We start from the raw sequence: 20,585 nt of genomic DNA on the forward strand, positions 1-20,585 counted from the left end.
CACCTGCGTCACTAGACGAGAGGGTGGCATTAGACAGACAGGTGGATGCAGTTGTCCGTCAGTCTGAGATCCAATCAAAAAAGAAGGGCCACGGGCAGTGCAGAATGGGACAGTCCCGAATCAGCAAGTGGAATGTGTGTGTGTGTGTGTTAGTATATGTGTGTCTTTTTCTTTGTTTGCCGGAGTGCAAAGCCCCATGGACCTCTCTGACAATGCATCCACAAGCGAGAGAGGGAGGGAGCATGTGAGAAATGAAAGCAGGAGAGAGAGAAAATCACCTAACACCTCAACTCTCCTGAGGACGGGGCTGCTGTAAGCTGAATATTAAGACACAAATTGCATTCAGGCGGGTCAGTAGGTGTCAGATGATATTAGATGCCTGCCATGAGGAAACAACAACTACCATCAGCCAGGGAGGAAAATAATATTTTCATTTTCAGCCTTTTATTGAATGGAAACTTTGGGGAATACGTCTTTATGGGGGGGAGCTAGCGGGCTTGCAAATTTAACACTCCCAACAAAAGGGTGTAATCATGGCAGCTGAGTGCCCTTTGAGGGATCTGATTTCATTTTCATGAAGGTGAAAAACTAGATTTTGCAATGCGTTTTTTTTGTGTGTGTGTTTGGTCTCTCAACACTTTAATGCTGTGGTTTTCTTTTGTTATCTAAGATGGTTGAAGCACGTAATTTCAAATACTTTTATAGCAAAACCAATATGAACATGTGGCAATCTCTATGAATATGGTACACTTTGGTCCCATGACTTTTAAAACAAAATATTACAGGCACAGATCCTATTGTCTAATAAAGTATCTGCTGAATTAGGCCTGAATTTGATGATCTTAATATGCTAAATTCAACATGCAATACCACACATCGACATCACTTTGAAACAATCTGTGGAACTGATATTCAATTAATTGTTGGAAAAATATGTAAACAATTAATTCTAAAAACAATGGCTGAAATGTTACTTGTTTTAAATTAATACATTTCAATTTTTTTCTTTCTAGAGTGAGAGTTGCAACTTTTTTTCATTGACAAGTAAAAAAATATATAATACACACACACATATACATTATATATATATATATATATATATATATATATATATATCTCAGTGTTCCACATCTGTCATCCAAGATGTTTGTTGTTAACTGCGTTTGTCAACCATGTTCCAATATTTTAAGAATAATTAAATAAAAATAAATAAATAAATAAAACATAATAAATACAATTTAAAAAACAAACATGTTATATGTATTTATATTGAATTATTTTCTTTTCTCTCAAATGCTAGTTCCTACCACATAGTAGTTTATTTTAATTAAGATACATTTACAACCCTGTTACATTGCATGCATTTTTTTGCTGGCAAATGTTGTGTAATTATGATGATTATTCAAATTATATAGCAAGAAATAACAAAATCACAATTTTGAACTCTATTTAGATAAAAAATTACAATACTATTTTTAACCATTTTGATCATGTTTTTTTTTTTTTTTTTTTACCTTTTAGTGGTAAGTTCCAACTGAATCACTCCTTTCCACCTTTAAAAACCAAGATGTGAAAATAGCCTAGTGTACACAAGCAGCTGCAAATTGCATGTTGCATTGTGAGTGTGTGTTAGTGTGTGTCCCTTCTTTTACTTCCAGATGTTGTTCTCTCTTCTGTAGTTACCGATCCCCAGCTCTCCAACATTTTTGCCCATGACCTTCTGGGTAATTGAGCAGAAGTATTGATGTAACAGCAGGGTCTGATTGTGATTTATTAAACACACTCTGAGACTGTGCCAGCGTCACCACGCGCCCATCGCATGCTATTACAAAAGTCATCAATAGCTCTGCTACATAAAGGCCAGTAATGGGGAGAGAGCCAAGAGAGAGAGAACAGAGCGCTCTGCCGTTATATGACTGCAGAATACTGAGAGGAAAGAACAGAGAGAGAGAGAGAGAAAGAAATCTTGATACAACAAACTGCACACAGGTCTCCAAATCTCCTGAGAACACATTTTGTTAGGACAAAAAACTGAACTACAAAGTCAAAGAGCGTCTTTGGCATAAAACTAGATTAGAGAAAACCAGTGCATGACTGCATCATTAGAGGATCTTTCTATGTGTTTACAGAAATAAATACAGCTCCTCATGTTTCCTTCGGTAATGGCCAGGTAGCAATCACTGGCTTTCATCCCATTCCAACAGCAATGCATCATACACAGGAACTGAAGCAATGAGACATAACCCAGGCTCAGAAGCATGACTGTAAGACTCCATTAGAGCCCATAATGGGCAGAAACGTAGGTTTAACTTATTATGAGAGAGGGAAATAATACGTGGTCTAATGATTACGGATGATTTTATATGGGGTACAGGAGGATGCAGGTGTACTATAAAACACTGCAAGAGGCCAGCTGAACTGTACTTTGAAAAGATGACAAAAATATTACTATAGTTCAATCAAAGTCTGTTCACAGAAAAAAAATGGTATTGACAAATACCATAAAAAAAAATATAATACAAATTGCTTGGTAATGCGAGACAAAACTTTTTGACAATTCAGTGGCACCAACTGGTTGATTCTCCAAGTATCTGGCTTCCCAACATAAAATGGAAAAAGACGACGACAAAAAAATAAAATAAAAACAGTGTATGGCTATCACTGCCACACAAATTGGAAGAAGATGATTTAAGGAAAAACTAATCACTGGGTCATTAGTGGTAATCAATTTCAGATCATTTTGTCCTGAAACAGCAGGTACAAACCGTGTTGGTCGCTTTACTTGTCAGTCAGGCTGTGAACAGCATGCTTGGCCAGAATAAGCTGCATTAAAGGCCAAACTTTTGTTGGCAATGCAAAAGTCAGGCTAGACAAGTCATGTATACTTCTGTAGCATTGCATTTTTGCTATACATTTTTGAGATAACCAAAAGTACTTTTGTGAAAATATATAATAATACAGTGTCAGCAAAGCTTATACATCAACATGACATGACTGAGGTTGTACCTGAACGCAGAGCAGCCCCAGGCACCGTGCTTATCTGTGAGGATGTTTACAATCTTCTGGATGAGCTGGGTGGATGTGACGTGATCCCGGTACTTGGCGGCCCTGATCAGGTGATCGCACATCTTCTCTTCATCACGTTTCTCAGCGGCATACTGAGCACACTGAGACTGCAGACAAAAGAAAACAAGTCTTCTGAGTAATTTTGCTCTTATGTGCTTTCATTCATATTATATCAATTAACACATTAAACCATTTATTCAAATTATCTCTCTCCCTTTAAAAACTGCAATACCATACGTGTGCAGTATCATACCTGTCACATACAAACAAGTTCCTTGTGTTCCTGCGCTACTTTTACCTCAGAAGAATGCTGTCCATCAGACTGGGTGTAGAAAACAAAGCACACTACATCATTAGAGTGTGTGTTGACGCCTGAGCGCGCATGTGTGTGTGTGTGTGTGTGTGTGTGTGCGGTAACTCCATACACACAGGAAACAAATGGAACTCTGGGTCATTTCCAGCCTGTTGTCACAGTGATTAATAACACTGGACATGTATTTGCTAATGCCTCTGGGCTACGCTAAAAAATGTAGAAACTACCCATAATGCACAAGGAGACATTTTTCTTTGTCAGAATTTGTTATCAGAAAAGCCTTTTTTTCTTTAACAAAGCACCTCACACCGCAAATATCCCTTTGATAAAACTTAAATTCCGTTTTATCTCTCGGTTCATCCCACTGTGGTAGAAGAGCAAATTAATAAGCCGCCAATGTCCCAATCAGAATCAATAAATCAAGAGATGAGTAACAAAGCTGGTGAGATGCTGTACGAATTCAACCCAGAATAAGCGAAAACAGCCCACCAAGCACAACACAACACGGCTTCACCCCCCCACACTTGCTTCTTATCTGATTCTGATGCAACGTCTAGCAAACAGCAATCAAGTGGAAAGGTTACAGCAACCACTAGAGCTTGTTTTAATGTAATTCCCTCAGCTTCATCCATTGCGTGTTATGGGCCTAAATTAAATTAGCTTTGGACAGCACACGCTTCAGACAACAAATACAGTAAAGGCAGTGGTCTGGTGCGGTAGCGGCGGCAGACACTGAAGCCTGCCTTGGCAAAGTTAGCGGTAAATGCTCCAAAGTGCCTTCTAATGGGCCCTCCTCTCCAATTTGAGGATCGACTCTTCATGTATGACAGAAAATCCATAGAGATAAATCACATTAGGGGGGCTTCCCTCTCCTAATTATCAATCTGTGTCTCATTTCACTGTTCTTTACTCTGCAGTGACCTTAAAGCCATGAGAAGAGGACGGTAGAATAAAAGAGAGATAAAAGGTAAAGGGTGAATGTTTAAATGTGAAGCGATTTGGATGTCTGGTGTAACAAAAGAGCGGGAATAAAGGAATGGAAAGAAAGACAGCGATTTGTCTCTGTTGAGCGCAGAAGGTCACGTATGGGTACGAAATGGAAAAGCCTAGATGGGTAACATTTGCTTTGATGAAAGAAGCAAGCAAAAAAGGTTTTGACAACAACAACAGGTGCTCATTCATATATATATATATATATATATATATATATATATATATATATATATATATATCATTGTAATATTATCAGACCTTTTAAGTTGAATAAAATGCAGAATTTGTAATACTTATTGAAATAAACTGTCTTGAAGTTTGTACTAAAGGTGCTTTCTGAATCAGAATAGCTTCAAAAACAAAAAGAGCAATCATCCATATTTTTTCATTGTTCCCTTCAACGACTGATTAACACATTATTAATTAGCTGTCATGAGTTCAAACACTTTGGCATAAACAGGCACTTTATCAACTAGTGTCAACGGCACCAAATCCCTGAGCTCCATAATGGGCTTCGTAATTTTCATGAACTTCCTGACAAATGGCTTCCTTGCAGCTGAACATTCAGGCTGAATTATAGGAAACATACAGGTGAAATGCATAGCAGGGACATTATCATCACGTTTGGGGCTGTAATTCTGAAGTGACGTCATAAGACTTTTGGAAACCCAACAAGGTGGACTTAATTCAAAGGGTCTTGCACGTGTTTGGCAGTGCTCTGAAGGGGGAACCACAATCTCCAGTCACAGTGCAGCTGAAGCTGAAGCCATAGAGGGAGAAACAAAACCATGAAAGCAATGTGTTTATGACTTCAGACAGAGTAATCATCCACATCTCCAAATGTTCTGTGTTCTGGGGAACTGAATCAGACAGGGTCAGCACTCATTTCCTTCAAGTGGACTACACCCATGACAAACCATTAGAGCCATATTATTATAAAAAAATCTGTATCGTCGACAGTAGTCTAAAACTATTTATTCTGCCTTTCAACAAAGATCCAAATAAAAAACATTCACGCATATTTCTGAGTGTAACAAAAGAAAGACTAATTATTTTTGAATAAATGTAAGCTGACACTGAATTAAAATGTTCTAAAATAATTCAAATTTATTTATTTCAAATATAAAACCCAAAAACAAATTGGAGATGCTAAACATTTAATTTACTAGTAAATTGTTAAGAAAGACTATTCATGGGTAATTCATTCCTAATTCATTTAGCAATCCTGGTCAGAACATTTACCAAAATTAGTCATTCACATTTTTGGGTGGTAAATCATGGTGAAGCTCAACTTCTTAAAAAAATATAATAAATATGAGTCATCCAAACCAATTGAAGAGTGTGCTAATTATACCTTTGAAGTATTATTTTGTGTTTTAAAAAACAATTGCTACATCCACAGCAATAGGTGTCAGTATAAAATGCAGGGTTATTGTTGCAAAGGCCATATAAACTAAAAATGGATTATATAATGTACAGCTAAGCAAACCATAATAACATACTGATGAATACTATTTACCAATGTTAGCAGATCCAACGTTTCTCTGTAACAAGATATGAACAATCACGGGCGGCAGTTTTACCCTCTCCTCCCTAAATAGGGTTGCGAGGTTAAATAAAATCATCATCATCTGCCAGAGAGCAGAACTCATTACATTCCATCACCACCCATGTATGTGAGTTAGTTAGTGTGACACGACATGGCCAGGCGTGCATGTAAGTCTACATATTACATAAACAGTGAAAGCTTTGCAGTGTTTCTCCAAGAGCGCGTCTAAGCTGTGAAAACAGTAGGGATCTTGTTAAACTGCTTGATTTGCACTCTGTTGACAGTGAAATACACAGCACCGTGACTATCATCTTCCTCTCCTCGCCAGTCCGTCCCTCAGGGTTTCATTTACACCAGGAAGCTGTCCTACTGATGCCTCTGTCCTTGCAGCATCTGAGGGAATGCAAATACAGTGCACAGGATATATGCATGCAGCATGAACAAAATGAAAAACGAGCATATGCCATGTCGTTCGGCCAATCAGATTCAAGAGATTTTCACTGCACTTGATCTTTTGACCCACTTTCGTTCCAAATTTAAAGTCACCGGGTAAAAACAGTAACCATGGGAATTCAGACAAAAGCAAGGTGGGAAAGTGAAAAGTGACAACCAAGAAAAATGATGCCTTAAAAGTACAATAGCGAAGAAAAGTCACGGAATGACAAAGGCTGACAGGCACTTCAATTCTGGAGCAATACTGCTGTCAGCCAACGCCTCTCTGTATTGATTTCCCTCCATCCCTTGTTCCCTTGGCCATAGATGGAGCAGGAATCTAGTGTAAAGCAACTAGAGAGAGAAAATGTTGCCACCCCCTTCTCAGAGTCAGGGTGACCATCAAGGTTAACACAGGTGCAACAACTTATCAAAGTATCTCTGGCTTCTCTCTTCCCCTTTTCTCCCTCCTTCATTTCGTGCTTTTAATGGACTAGTCACAATGTGTAGATGGCAGATTCTTCATCTTGCCTCCCACCCCCTCTCCAAAAAAAAAAAAAAAAGGCATTTCTTTAGCTCCATTACTCTACACGGGCAGCTGACTCCTGCAACTTCAAGGTCACGCCGTGTGAGAAATTGTAGGAATTAACTGTCCTTTTGAGGTGAAAAATAGTCAAATGAAGGAGATGTGCGGCGAGTGAAAAATGAACACGTCTGCCGGCAGGCGACGAGGAGCAGGTGTGGATGAATGTGGATGCGGGATAATGTTTTTACTTCTGGTAAATCAAGAAAACGCATATGGTTCTTAGCCCAATGAACAAAAAACTACAAGTGGAGTGCCACTGTTGGGAGGGAGATAAAAGGTCAAATAAACAGTCTGGAAGGATATCTTCACAAGCAGAGAAAATATATATATATATATATATATATATATATATATATATATATATTATAATCTTATTGTTTGTAAAGAGCCATTGTGATTTCGGCGATTTAAAGCTGAAGAGTGTAATTTTTTTTCCCCAGCTAAAATACTTTCTCCTATCCCAGCTGAGCAGGCAGATCAGAACAGGCAGTGAATGAGTGTGTGTGTGTGTGTGTGTGTGTACGTTAGCTTTGTAATTATATTTATGATTATTTTACATGCAAATACCATTAAATGCTATATGCCAACAAAATCTAGAAAACATTTGAATGCATATTATTAAATGCTGTACAACTTTCAGTTGTTCATTTAAAAGATTAAATATGCAGCCTTACAACCATCTACAGCACATTACAATACAAAAACCTTAATGTAAACATTATACAATTAGAATTCATCAAGAGTAGATCATAAGCAATCGCTTGGCATGTAGTAAATGTGCAGTATTCACTGACTGCAAGCTGCTCTGAAACTGTGAGCCTGTAGAGTGCACAACAGCACCGTGATTTAAACGTGCTACGTTCACATTTATTTAATGAAATCATAGCCTTTTGAAGTTTAATAATCACATTAGGTTATGTTGTGATTCCTGTTTTTCCTTCTCCAAATTTAAGACGACTTTAAATGATCTTTATAACTGTAAATGGTCCATTTAAGACCCCCAAAGAACCCTGAAATAATCCCAATTTTTGAAATGCCTATTCATAAAAATTCAATGTCCAACTTATTTGTTATCTATTCTTGAGAATGTTCTCAGCAAATATTGATTATTCTAGTAATCAAATGACATATTGTAATTATTTTAATTACAAATTCTATTAATAATCTAAGAAAATGTGTCTAACCCTTCAGTGTTCTAAAGGTGAAGCAGAAGGGCTCTATTCACCAGAGCGTTGGGGACAAGATACAGTATAATGACCTGCTGCACTGCCATCACCTGGGGAATTAATTAAAGCAAGTAAAGGACAGAACAAGGGAGAGAAAGAAACAGCAGGTACGTGTGTATCCCACAAAGCCATTACTTGTGGTGAAGATAGCATTTATGGTGAAGCTAAAGGATAGCTGCTGACTTATCAAAGGGCAAAAGTGTAACCTTACTGAAGCTCTAAGTACACATCATTTAGATGTGCTTTTGTTTGGCTAGTACAGATAACTGTCAGAGGCTGGAGGATTAGTGAACATGCGCGCTGGAATAATACGAGGTCATGTGTCTCATTTCGCAATTGATGTCATTAACTCCTAGTCTCCTCATACAAAAACACAGACATTAAATGCTAATGAAGTGGCCCATCACCTCACTTCACACACACTTCAGTCGGGAGTCAACTCAATTACACTCCATCACTTCAAGATCAAGTAAAAGCTAACAAAAAAAAGAACAAGAGAGCCTAAGAGAGTACAATGACCCCGTTCTATCACATCCAAAAGATCTGGCCTTGTGGCCCAGTCTCTTCCACATTTTATTTCTAATAAAGAAAGACTCTCATTAAAGAAGGAAGTCACTCTCTCTCTCTAAATCTGTCCTTTCTTTTCTCCCTGGCAGGTATCAGCCACCATCGTACAGTTGTTACCGGAAAAATCTTTTCCGTATTAAGGATCCTATTAGAAGGAGAACACTAAAAGATAATTGGATTTCCAGCGGTTATCTCTGTGTCCGTCAGGACCCTGCTGTCCCTGTAATCTCACTCTCAAGGGGTAAAGATAACTCAATTCCAGAGTGGATGGATGAGTGTGTGTGTGTGTGTGTGTGTGAGACAGAGAGAAAGGAGGGGAGTGGGGGAGTGTATAAAGGCATATGTTATCCATCTACGTAATAAAAGTGTGTCTAAATCACTGGTATCCACCAACATCTCTTCTGGTGGATTTGAACCCTGACAGGGAACAAACATAAATGTATTTTTATTTACTAAATAATTCACCAACTAGAGAATGCACGGGAACAAAGGCTGTCTTCAATGCTGCCACCTTTCTCTTAAGACCCATTCCTCAAATGCACAATATACTATGGCAGTCTGTGCTTCACATACTACAAGCACCCTGAATAATGTTCGATAAAATTTAGTGTTTTCAGATCTGCAGTTATTTTGATTTGTTTTGAAAAAGACATTAAACTGTTACAACGTTGCATTTTCTCCTTGGTTCCGTTTGAAGTGCCTCACAGATTCCTTCTCTCCAATGATCTTTCAGATATGCATCATGGTTATCTTATCGATATTAGCAGTATTTGGGTTTCTGGACTGCACTGTCACCAAAGGTGGAAGATTCAGAGTTTGCATAAAATTTAAGTGTGACCGTGATATTCATAGATCTACGAAGGGAGAAAACACATATCCTCCATATAAATTAAGATCGAAAACACTTTCAAATATTATTTAGATGGAATTAATTTTCTAAACACTGTTTGAGTTACAATTATTAACAGAGGAACTATGATTTCAAGTACTGATTCAGCATTATGTTTTAATAAAACAGAAGGGTCTGTTGTCAGAATTGACAACCCATTGAAATTAAAAGGACCTATTTAAAATTAGATACTTCATGTAATATAATAGGTATAAATAATATAATTAGGTATATCAGGTATATAAGAGAAGGAATTTAGATTGAGGTCAAACCTGTCACTAACTAAAAGTCTGAAGGTACTCACATTTTTATTTCTTTCCATCATTCATTAATTCATTCACTTTTTAATTCTGATTTATATACTTTATTTTACTTGTATTTTTTTAATGGTTGGGGGTTGCTCTCAATACCGCAATTTTTATTTTACTCAGAAAGTTAACAGAAAGTTCTAAATCTGAAAGAAAAAGCATCAGGCGGAAAAACTGTAAAGAAATTGGCAAAATAATTTTTGCTTTAGTTGCAGCATTCAACAAAGGAAATAAAATGACAAGTGATGTGGAAAAAATAATACACCATAATTACAGACATTTCTACCCGGGCAGGATTAGATTTCTCAGAGGACCCCTGAGTTTGCCAAAAACAGTAGGTAATTTTCTCTGTAATTTTCATGTATGTAAAAAAAAAACACAAAAAAACCTGATGTCAAATTTACTGTACCTAACCACTTCAACGAAAACTAGCCCTGCTCGGATATTGTTAAGACACATAACTGTCGATCACAGACAACCAACAGGTCAATTATCCTCATTCTGAATGGCATCAAGGCTACAGCATTACACACATTAATTCATGAATGAAACAATGTTAAAAAACAAAAAGCAAACTTCTCCATCCATTCTGGTTCTCATATGTCTCATATTTCATGTCGTTCCCTTAAACATCCAAATCCTGTGTAAACTGCTCTTCAGGATAGAAAGGCAGTGTGATCCCCACGGGGACATCTTTCACCGGCCTGTTATTTTTATTGTGGCCGTGCAAAATGAAACCATTGGCTCAGAGAAGATGGCAAGAGCCGGAATGGAGGAAAATCAATACGGCAATATCAGTGCTGCACTTATCGGTTGCTCACTGCTTTTCAGGGGTCACAGAGGAGCAACTACATCTAAGTGAGGGATTCAATACTGAGATGGATTCTTAAGAAATCTGTGCTGTGACTGAGGAGCCATGTTGTAAGAAACAAAATACACTTAAAAACTTATAAGAAATGTATCAATAACACAACTTTGACAACAATTTATCCAGATGTATACTATCCAGTTTGGTTTTTCAAGTGACGTTTTTGCAAACAATTTTCCACAGCTTTCCTGGATGTATGATATGGGCCCACAGTCTGGGAAACATTGACTTACACACTGCCAACTTTATCAAAAGTGTGACCCATAACATCACAAATAGCTGTGACAATTCTATCCATGTCATATTTCCCTCCATAAATTACTGAAAACCAACCAATCCAAAAAAAAAAAATCAGCCATCTGCCTGTCCAAAATCAGTATCTTTTATTCAAATAAAGTTTGGGTCAGAGGAGCATCACAGCACGGCTTTCGTCATGAAGCATTGAGTGACAAAAAATGGCATAATTGCACCTGATAGTGCTGTCCCAAGTCATGTAAAACAGTGACCAGCTCTGCTCCACAGAGAACAGCATTATGGGAGATTAGACATGGACATGGATCAAATAGTACAGCGCCCTTATATGTAATGTTGAAGGCATATTTTTACCTCATTTTTTAAATAAATATATTTAGCTAAACACTATAAAATAATAAGTGAACTCTTTCGTGTGTTTTATTTTATTTTATTTTATTAGCATTTCTTTGGCATCCAGATAATGTGCCTGACATTAATAATCTGTGCATTTTTTCCACTTTTGGCAGAATATCCAGTAGTATTTGTGAGAATGATACATTCTCCAGCGTGCTGTGAGTGAGGCTGGAAAAGCAGAAAGAATCGGACCAGAGGGGCCAATTAGAGTGAAAAAGGAAAGCTAAGCACGTCCCTAGAGTGCGGCCGTCTTCCACTGAGCGTCTAGGAGAATTTGGCCAATCCTGGGAATTTGGGGCAGTTGGAATGATGAGGAAGGGTGTTCCGAGGTTCCCTCTAAATGTCACCGTGAGGTACTGTAAGGAAGCTTGTTTAAGCAGGGTATATTCAACTAATACTTCCAGCTCTCATCTGTTTCACAAGGTCCATGCCTCAATAGTGTTGAGTGTTACTGCTGGAATGGCTGTGTAGGTGACACGGTGACTTTCACCTCCAAGCAAAAATCTGGCTTTAAACGTAAAAAATAAATAAAGGTTTGACGTGTGTGGTGATAATTATCGATAACGACTGATATGAAAAAAATGATTGTGATAATTTTTTCAGCCATATCGCCCAGCCCTAGTGATCACTATTGCTTTGTCAGTAAAACATGAGTGTTTATGCGTTTTTAACCTAAATCACAAAAGTGTCCATCTGTGAAGGAAGTAGACAGTCTAAGTGGAGTATTCTGATGAGGAGGGTCAAAACAGGACAGTGATTCTGATTCTTTGAACTGATTATGACAGCTAGACATCAAGCGAAGGAGCTTCTGAAAACAAACGTTAGAGAAAAGCTGCCAAAATAAGCGTACAGGCCCAATCAGATACAAAACATGACCCTAACTAAGCAGACTACTGCAGAACCTTTCACAGACATGATGCATGATCTCCTTCTCCGATTTTACGTTAACTTTTAATACTGTCCTTCAAATGTTTTCCCCTCCTAGTCTCAGTTCAGAGACCCTGCCTTGAACCTTTCTGAAAGCATAACATTTTACAACTGGAGGGTGGGAGATGTTGAACAGAGCAGAGCCCACTCCCCCTTTACACGGTCACATCCTGCCCCCAGTGCCAGACAGAACCGGAGGGAGGGATGGGAAACGAAAGTAAGACAGAGAAGAAGGTGCTGTATTCCTGTCACTGGTGAAATTCTCCCACAAAGGGAGCACAACAGGCAGAACATGAGTCCGAAGGGAATCGTGAGGAAAAAAAGAAGCAGGTAGACAGAAATGGAGAATGATGGAAGGAATGAGAAAGCGAGACTGCGGTGATAAAAGAGGTGATGTGTGTGCGTGTTTGGCGGGGCAGCGGTGGAGGAATGCCCCATGGCTGTGCTATAAGGAATAAATCAACTGTGCTGCTATGTTTTGGTAAGATACATGCCAAACGCAATCTCTGTAGCCAAAGCTCGAAACCTTCTTCCATATAAGTTGTGTTTGAAAAGAAAACATTTGTTCTCCTTCACGTTGGCAGCCTCTCAGTTCCGACAGACAAAACTTTCTTTTTTAATATCCTCACGGGGGCTTAACAATTTCATTAAATCTTACAACAGTTTTTTACACTTGTAAATCAACCCTGAAGCAGAATATATCTGCATAAAGTGAAAGTGGCTTGTTTGTACAATATGTCAAGAAAACTTAGCTATTGCTTCACTCAGCTGCAGGTATTCGAGATCTCATGAAATGACGTGACTTGGACATTTTATTTCCTGTTAAGTTGAAGCAGGGCATTTTGAAGGGACTGTCTTTTTTATACACTAACATTCAATTGTTTTATGTTTGTTTTTAATTCAACAACGATGCATTTCATTGATCAAAAGTGACAGTAAAGACATTCACTTTCTGCCAATATACGTATTAAAATCAATTCTGAAGGATCATGTGACACTGAAGACTGGAGTAAGGGCTACTGATAATTCAGTTTAGCCATGACAGGAATAAATTACATTTAAAATATATTTTAAAAGAAAATGGATATTTAGGATAAAAAAACTATAAACTATTTTAAACTATAATAATACTACAAAATTACAGATTTACTGTATTTTAAATGGCCAATAATTTACATCACAGTTGCATTGCTAGTCTGTGGGAAGTGGTATTAGAGGATATTTTTATTTCAGAGTGGTATTCACATTTGATAGGACAAAAGCCTGTCAAACGCAGCATGAAGTATCAATATGTTTGCCCCAGTGAGTAGTACAGGAAACAATGATACATAATTCACAGGGTGTCTATCAAGCCATTTAAAGTGTCTTCAACTATTGTAAACTTTAGGAGCATCACTGACTACAGACAAGCACTGTTGTAGACTGATGCTGACACCGTGTGTGTGTGTGTGTGTGTGTGTGTGAGAGAGAGAGCACGCTCACCTCAAACTCTGCGTGTTTGTGGATGTCCTCTGCTCTCTGGCGGCTCAGAATGAACTCGGCCTCATTAGCGACACGCACCAGATGGTCCTTCATGGTGTGGCTCAGCAGTCTGTACATCAAAATCACATTAAACACTCAGTTCACATGATTCTGTCTGAATATTTTTGCAGTTAGTGTTGTTAACATAGTTGAATCCAAACACAAATGTTGTTATTTTTATTAAGAAATGTAATATTCGTAAGATATGCAATAGACATATTTACAGAAACAAACCTTATGAAATATGCAGATACCAATACGCCAGTAACTATTTTCATATTATGGTTGATATTTTTTATCAATATTGGGGGAAAAAACTGACATTGTGATTTTTTTTCCCCATGATATATACTGCAATATGAAAAAAATGCACAAGTTTATTTGGAAAGAATGAATCAAGGGTGATTCTGTTTGTGAAAGCATTTGTATAGAAAACAGTCATTTTAAAATGTAATTTTCACTCGATGCGATGCGGACGGAATGGACGGAGTGGTTTAGAATCAGAATTCACAGTTTAATATAAAATAATTTGTCAAATTTTAAATGAATTTCCATATTTTCCGGACTATAAGTCACACTTTTTTTCATAGTTTGGCTGGTCCTGCGACTTATAGTCAGGTGAGACTTATATATCAAAATTAATTTGACATGAACCGAGAGAAATGAACCAATAGAAAACATTACCGTCTACAGCCGCAAGAGGGCGCTCTCTATATCGCTCAGTGCTCCTGTAGTCTACACTGAGCAGCATAGAGCGCCCTCTCGCAGCTGTACATGGTAATGTTTTCTCTTGGTTCTTGGTTCTAAATGAATACGACTTACAGTCCTGTGCGACTTATATATGTTTTTTTCCTCGCCATGACGTAGTTTTGGACTGATGCGACTTATACTTAGGAGCGACTTATAGTCAGAAAAATATGGTAATTAAAAGTAGGTCTTAAATAAAATTTTGATATAGACTAGTATCTGTAACTATTATGCCGCAAAAGTTGATTTAAATATGAATCCTGCATGTTCTGTGTGTCTCTGTTAATGAATGGCGAAGATGCCAATATTGATTGTAATTTGATATTGTGCAGCCCTAAAAAAAACTAAAATAAATATTTTGTATGCTACAAGTGAATTTATGCATCATAACATTATAATCTACAGCATTATAGCTATCCTACATAAGGAGATAAAAATCCAATATCAGCAGATATACAACAAATACTGATAATAATAATAAAAATCTCTGCTCATATTGCCAATAAATGATGTGTTGTGTAAATTAAACATTCCTAATAAAAAATACTGCAAATAGGGCTGAGCAAAAAATCGAATGCGATTTTCATGCTCATCTCATCAGTAAAGACGCACCTGTAATTAGAAGTATATCTGCAGCACGTGTGTTCAGATCAGGGTTGCCAGGTTTTCACAACAAATCCTGCCCAGTTGCTTCTCAAAACTATTCCAAAACTACAGGTTGTAAACTTTCACATTCTTTTTTTGCATTCAAACATTTGACCATAGCCATGTGTGTATCCTGTCGCAAAATGCGGTGAAAAGTCCTACACAACTGTAATAATGTGATTAAGGTGTGTACATGTCTTTACTGCACTTCAATAATGCAACTAAAATAGGAATACTCCAAATCTTAATTTGATTAGTTTCCGACATCTCTGTGTGCATGGTAGATTCTTATTCAGAGAATAATTAATATGATTATTGTCTTAATCATATTAAAATCAGAGTATTGTTGTCAATGTAAAAGCAATGAATGTTCTCAAAATAGCTAAAACGGGGACCTTCAACATCTCTCAAGTGTTAATCTGTGAAATCAGTTTTGTCGATTTAATCACACGGTTGTTAGGCCATCAAAGTGTCAAAGGTATGCTAAACCAACTTAACTACATCATGTAAAACAAGCAGAAAATCATATTTAGCACGGCAGCTAAAACCACCCCCACTAAAAACAACCAGCGATTGATTTGTAAACGATACGCATCTAACAAGATACGGATGCAGGGGGTGTGGAGATGGGGGGCACATTTCAACCCGGCTCATGTTTCTACATATGTAAGAACAGCCTTCCTTGAATAAACATACACACACACACAGACACACACACTGCTTCTTATCACAGGCCATCTCATGATTACAGGGGCTGATGGGAGATCAAATGCATCTTGCTTTTACTGCTACTGTTTGTCAGCCCTCATCAAAACCCGAAGCTGTTCTCTCCATCTCAGAGTCTTGTTTGTGAATCAGCATTGTTTTTCCTGTCCATGGTGCCCTGGGTTAGCACAGACGGGGAGGAACCTGATCTTGAAACAGCACATTTACACCCCGGGCAGATTTGTGAACAACACAAGCCGTGGCCTAATAAAACATCGCCCCTAGGGACAGAGACGAGTCTCTCAGCAGGTCAGGAGGCTCAGGCCTCTGCAAAGTGGAAGAATAACAGGCAGAGGGTGGAGGGCTGAAACTCGAGCCTGGTGTGTCAGCGGCGGGCAGCGGGGGAGCGGACGTGCCAGGGACTCTGCAGTGACCCTCTCCCACCCCTCTCACCCCGACTGCCATCAATAACAGCCCGCTCTCTGTGACTGCCCTTCTCTCCATCACCCTTTCGCTTTCCTGTCTTTCGTTATCTGTTTTTACTTACTTTATGATATGACAGTCTACAGAAACAGACAAAAACTAAAAAATACCATTATTTTAACATGGTAATTTATACCATGGTAATATCATGTTTATGTTTGGTTATATTATTCAGCTACAGTGTGTAATTACTTTACATTATTGATATTTACTACATTATAAGCGTGAAGGACAAATAAGTAAAATCAAAATATCTACATTATTCATCATGTTTATCATTTAGCATAAGCTTTATTAAAGGCATGCTTTCCAATTTGCATTGTCTTCTGTGCAATGATTTTACAACTCTTATTCTCAACTCTAATCTCTTTGTGACTTTAGTACATGCCTTCTCATTCTCATTAAGCTCTTTTAAGAAACTGTTAAAACACCATATTTTTTAAATAACTTTCCTTGGTTAATTTGATAAGCTTTTCAATAGCATATTGATTTATTGTTCGTTTTTACTGTATTTTTGTATTGCATTATTTTTGTAGTTTTAATTGGTCTGGCTGTTTGTAGTGCTGTGGGTATGAGTAAAGTGCATTATAGATAAAAATATATAAAAATGTGAATCGCATCATTGATACATCTAAGTACAATGGAATTATCACCTAATATAATCACTGAACTGCCATAGATTTAGCTCTTTTCCTTTAGGCTTAGAAAGAATTCGAACAGTGTTTTAAACTCCATTATAGGAAATCAACTTTACTTTGAAAACACTAATTCAGCATTGATCCTATCCATTTTAGAGGAGCAGGCATTATAATGACATATTTTATACGCACTTCTACAGCTATGATTACATTGGTATCTCTCTGACAGGTGCTGGTGTGCCAGATGTTGTCTAAACCCTGACCCTGATTTCCAAAAAAAAAGCATATGTTTGAAAAAGAGCTGTAAAAATGGCCAGCCGTGAAGGTGGAGAAGCCTCAGTGCATCACTGCATTCATTAGCATTTCTGGAGCGCTCATCAGCACAGCAGCATTCATTAACATGAATTTCCATTGCTAACATAGAAATGAGAGCCATCTGAAAGATCTAAGGGCTTGAAATTGAAGACAGATCCTTCTATCCCAAAGGGAGTCCGAGTAAAAGAGTCCAACAGATGATACATAAACCCGTCTGAAAACAGCAAGATACGAGAAAGATTTCCCAAGAGGTGGGCGAGAACCGAAGGAGCTGCTGCCCTCTCAGAAACACATGGGAACCCACGGGAACAAGCCACGTTATTGACAGACGCCTTGAACTCCAGGTCACCCTGTTGATCCCCTTTCCACATTACATTGATTTCCTCCCAAACAGAATCTGATTGTACACACGCGACGTAACATTGTAGGCCAGGAGATAATGAGGAGGCTGCTAACAAAGGGTCAGAGGACAGGATTAGATAATTACCTGCCCTCGTTCACAAGCTCGATGAAGGCCAAGCCCGCGTTCTTCTGGATGGAATTCTGCCATTCCTGTGGAGAGAAATAAAAGAGAATTTACTCTCAATTCATACAACTGGCAGAGATGGGAAGGTCGGGTTTCATCAGAATAAACATCCACATGTCAGCAATATGTAAGGATTCAAATGTGTTACTTTTATTCTGTCTGGGTTCATTTTGTAATAATAAGCGGATGACTGTTTACTACATTATCCCACTTATTAACAAATAAATAAATAAACATGAAATGCAAAATAAATTATTTGAGGATAAAGAAAGCACATGGTCATAATAGAGATACTGGGGGTCAAATATACAATTTAGTGAACATTTAGAAGAATAATCCACTCAAAAATTTAAATTCTGTCATTAATTACTCACCTTCATGTTGTTCCAAACCTGTAAGACCTTCATTCATCTTCGGAACACAAAGTAAGGTATTTTTGATGAAATCTGAGAGCTTTCTGACCCTCCATAGAAAGCAATGCAACTGAAATGTTCCCAGGCCCAGAAAAGCATTAAGGACAGTCCATGTGACATCAGTGGTTCAACTGTAATTTAATGAAGTTACGAGAAAACTTTTTACATGAAAAGAAAACAAAAACAAAAAAACGACTTTATATTTTAGTTGTGGTACTCTTGATAATGATGGATGAGATTATTTGCAGGAGAAGAATTGTTGAATTTTTTTTTTTATGCAGAAAAATTATTCTCCTAGCTTGACCACTGATGTTACATGGACAATTTTAATGACGTTCTTACTATTGTTCCGGGCCTGGGAACATTTCAGTTACATTGCTGTCTATGTAGGGTCAGAAAGTTCTCAAATTACATCAAAAATATCTTAATTAGTGTTCTAAAGATGAACAAAGGTCTTCTTGATAAGACATCAGGGTGAGTAATTCATGACAGAATATTTATTTTTGGGTGAACTATCCCTGACCAGTCAGAATCACACATTTGAAAGTCACAATATCTTTTAAAAAACGATATTTATTTTACATGGTCGATGCACTATTTGTAAGTTTTTTTATTGACTTATGTGTTTTTAAAAACTTATGTTTTATGCTTGCTTTTGTTTTTCATGAAATAATTAATTAACTTTCACTACTAATATTTTAGAATGTATTGTTTTGCACTTAAAAAAAATCTCAATTATTAAAATGGTAAACAAAAAGTTAAAAAGCAGAATAGAGATTAGTAGTGTTAGAGAGTCAATTTTTATTTTAGTTATTTATATAAATAAATAAAAAGAAAACAAGTAGATAAAATAGAAATAGAAAGTGCTTAGTGTTAGATGGTCAAGTGTAGATGGAAGAGATGTCTTTTGCCATTTCTAGAAGATGGCAAAGCACTCAGCTGCTCATATTGCGTTGAATTTAATGTGTTGTTGTTTTTTACTTTTTGTTTACCATTTTAATAATTGAGATTTTTTAAGTGCAAAACAATACATTCTTAAATATTAGTAGTGAAAGTTAATTAATTATTACAAGAAAAACGAAAGCAAGCATAAAACAGAAGTTTAGTCAGAAAAAGTCAGAAAAAGTTTAGTTTAATTGAATTTTCAACACAATGTGATTAAACAACACACTATTTGAGATTTGGTGGAAATGACACGAAGGTGTGAATTTTCAGAAGAAAAAAGGGGTACGAGTATGTGCATCAACAGATGCTAGAAGTGGAACAGAAGCTGGTTCTATCATCCTCAAACTATTCAGAGGAAGGGATCACTGAAGGGAGGAAGAAAGAAAGGGAAATCGTCATCTAACATGTTCATATTGTATTCTCAATGTCCGAGATTGCATTTAAACAAGCACACTGCTCACAAACTTTAACAGGTCTCACCCGGTTGTTGTAAAAGGTGTTAGTCTAAACAACTCCTGAAACCACAGCTTTCAGTGATGTTTAATAGCCTAGGAGCGAGACCGAATCACTGACGTTTTTCACAGCTGCGCCAACCTTTCAACACTTCCCTGTGATCGTCTCAAGAATAATAATAACAACCAGGTCATGAGTATGTACAAAGTCGCTCATGTATTCTCGAGGGCTCTTTTCACAGGGAGACTGCATCATGGAGACAGGAGCGTAACGGTCCGACCCTAATGTCTCATTTGTTTCGGCCAATAGAGAGTGCTTCTAGGTTGAGGTGCTACACAAGCAATAGTTTCATAATGATGATGATTTATTTTTAATCCCCTGCCCATTCCTAGGGTCATAAAATGAAAATGAAACAGAGCAATTGCACATGCTTATAAAGAAGGAAATATTTCACCATCCATAGGGGAGATGAAGCAAAGTGAGGCTGAAACCAAAATAAACAAGATTTTAAAATGGCAATAACTGTACGTGTTTATCTATTCCAAAGGGTTTGTACAGCCTTACTTTACTTTGGTATCTCCATCATTCAAATATTTGTGTAACCATATTCTAGTAAATCTTAAATCAATGTCTGGTTAGTCCCTATTCATCATTTAATTTACCAAAGCAGGAACATTATTTACACTATTTCATCAGAGCCAATACAGCAAACAAATAAGAAACCTGATGGCAAAGACTCACATTAATAGATAGATAGATTTATAAATAATTATTTTCAAGAAAGAAATCTGATTTTAAAACAGAAAATCCGGTCCCAAACAA

General features: G+C 37.3%; 1 protein-coding gene across 3 annotated transcripts in view; it reads right to left on the bottom strand.

Annotated features, from left to right (window-relative positions):
- Positions 1-20,585, bottom strand: part of lrba (LPS-responsive vesicle trafficking, beach and anchor containing) — a 240,783-nt gene that overhangs the window by 107,098 nt on the left and 113,100 nt on the right. For all 3 annotated transcript variants that reach the window (XM_026203763.1, XM_026203765.1, XM_026203762.1), the window contains exons 34-36: positions 17,914-17,978; positions 13,855-13,963; positions 3,007-3,173 (exon numbers count right to left, since the gene is read on the bottom strand). In XM_026203763.1, coding sequence (XP_026059548.1) covers positions 3,007-3,173; positions 13,855-13,963; positions 17,914-17,978 — 341 coding nt within the window. The remainder of the gene's footprint in view (positions 1-3,006; positions 3,174-13,854; positions 13,964-17,913; positions 17,979-20,585) is intronic.

The sequence above is a fragment of the Carassius auratus genome, chromosome 26 (assembly GCF_003368295.1).
Source record: "Carassius auratus strain Wakin chromosome 26, ASM336829v1, whole genome shotgun sequence".
Lineage (NCBI taxonomy): Eukaryota > Metazoa > Chordata > Actinopteri > Cypriniformes > Cyprinidae > Carassius > Carassius auratus.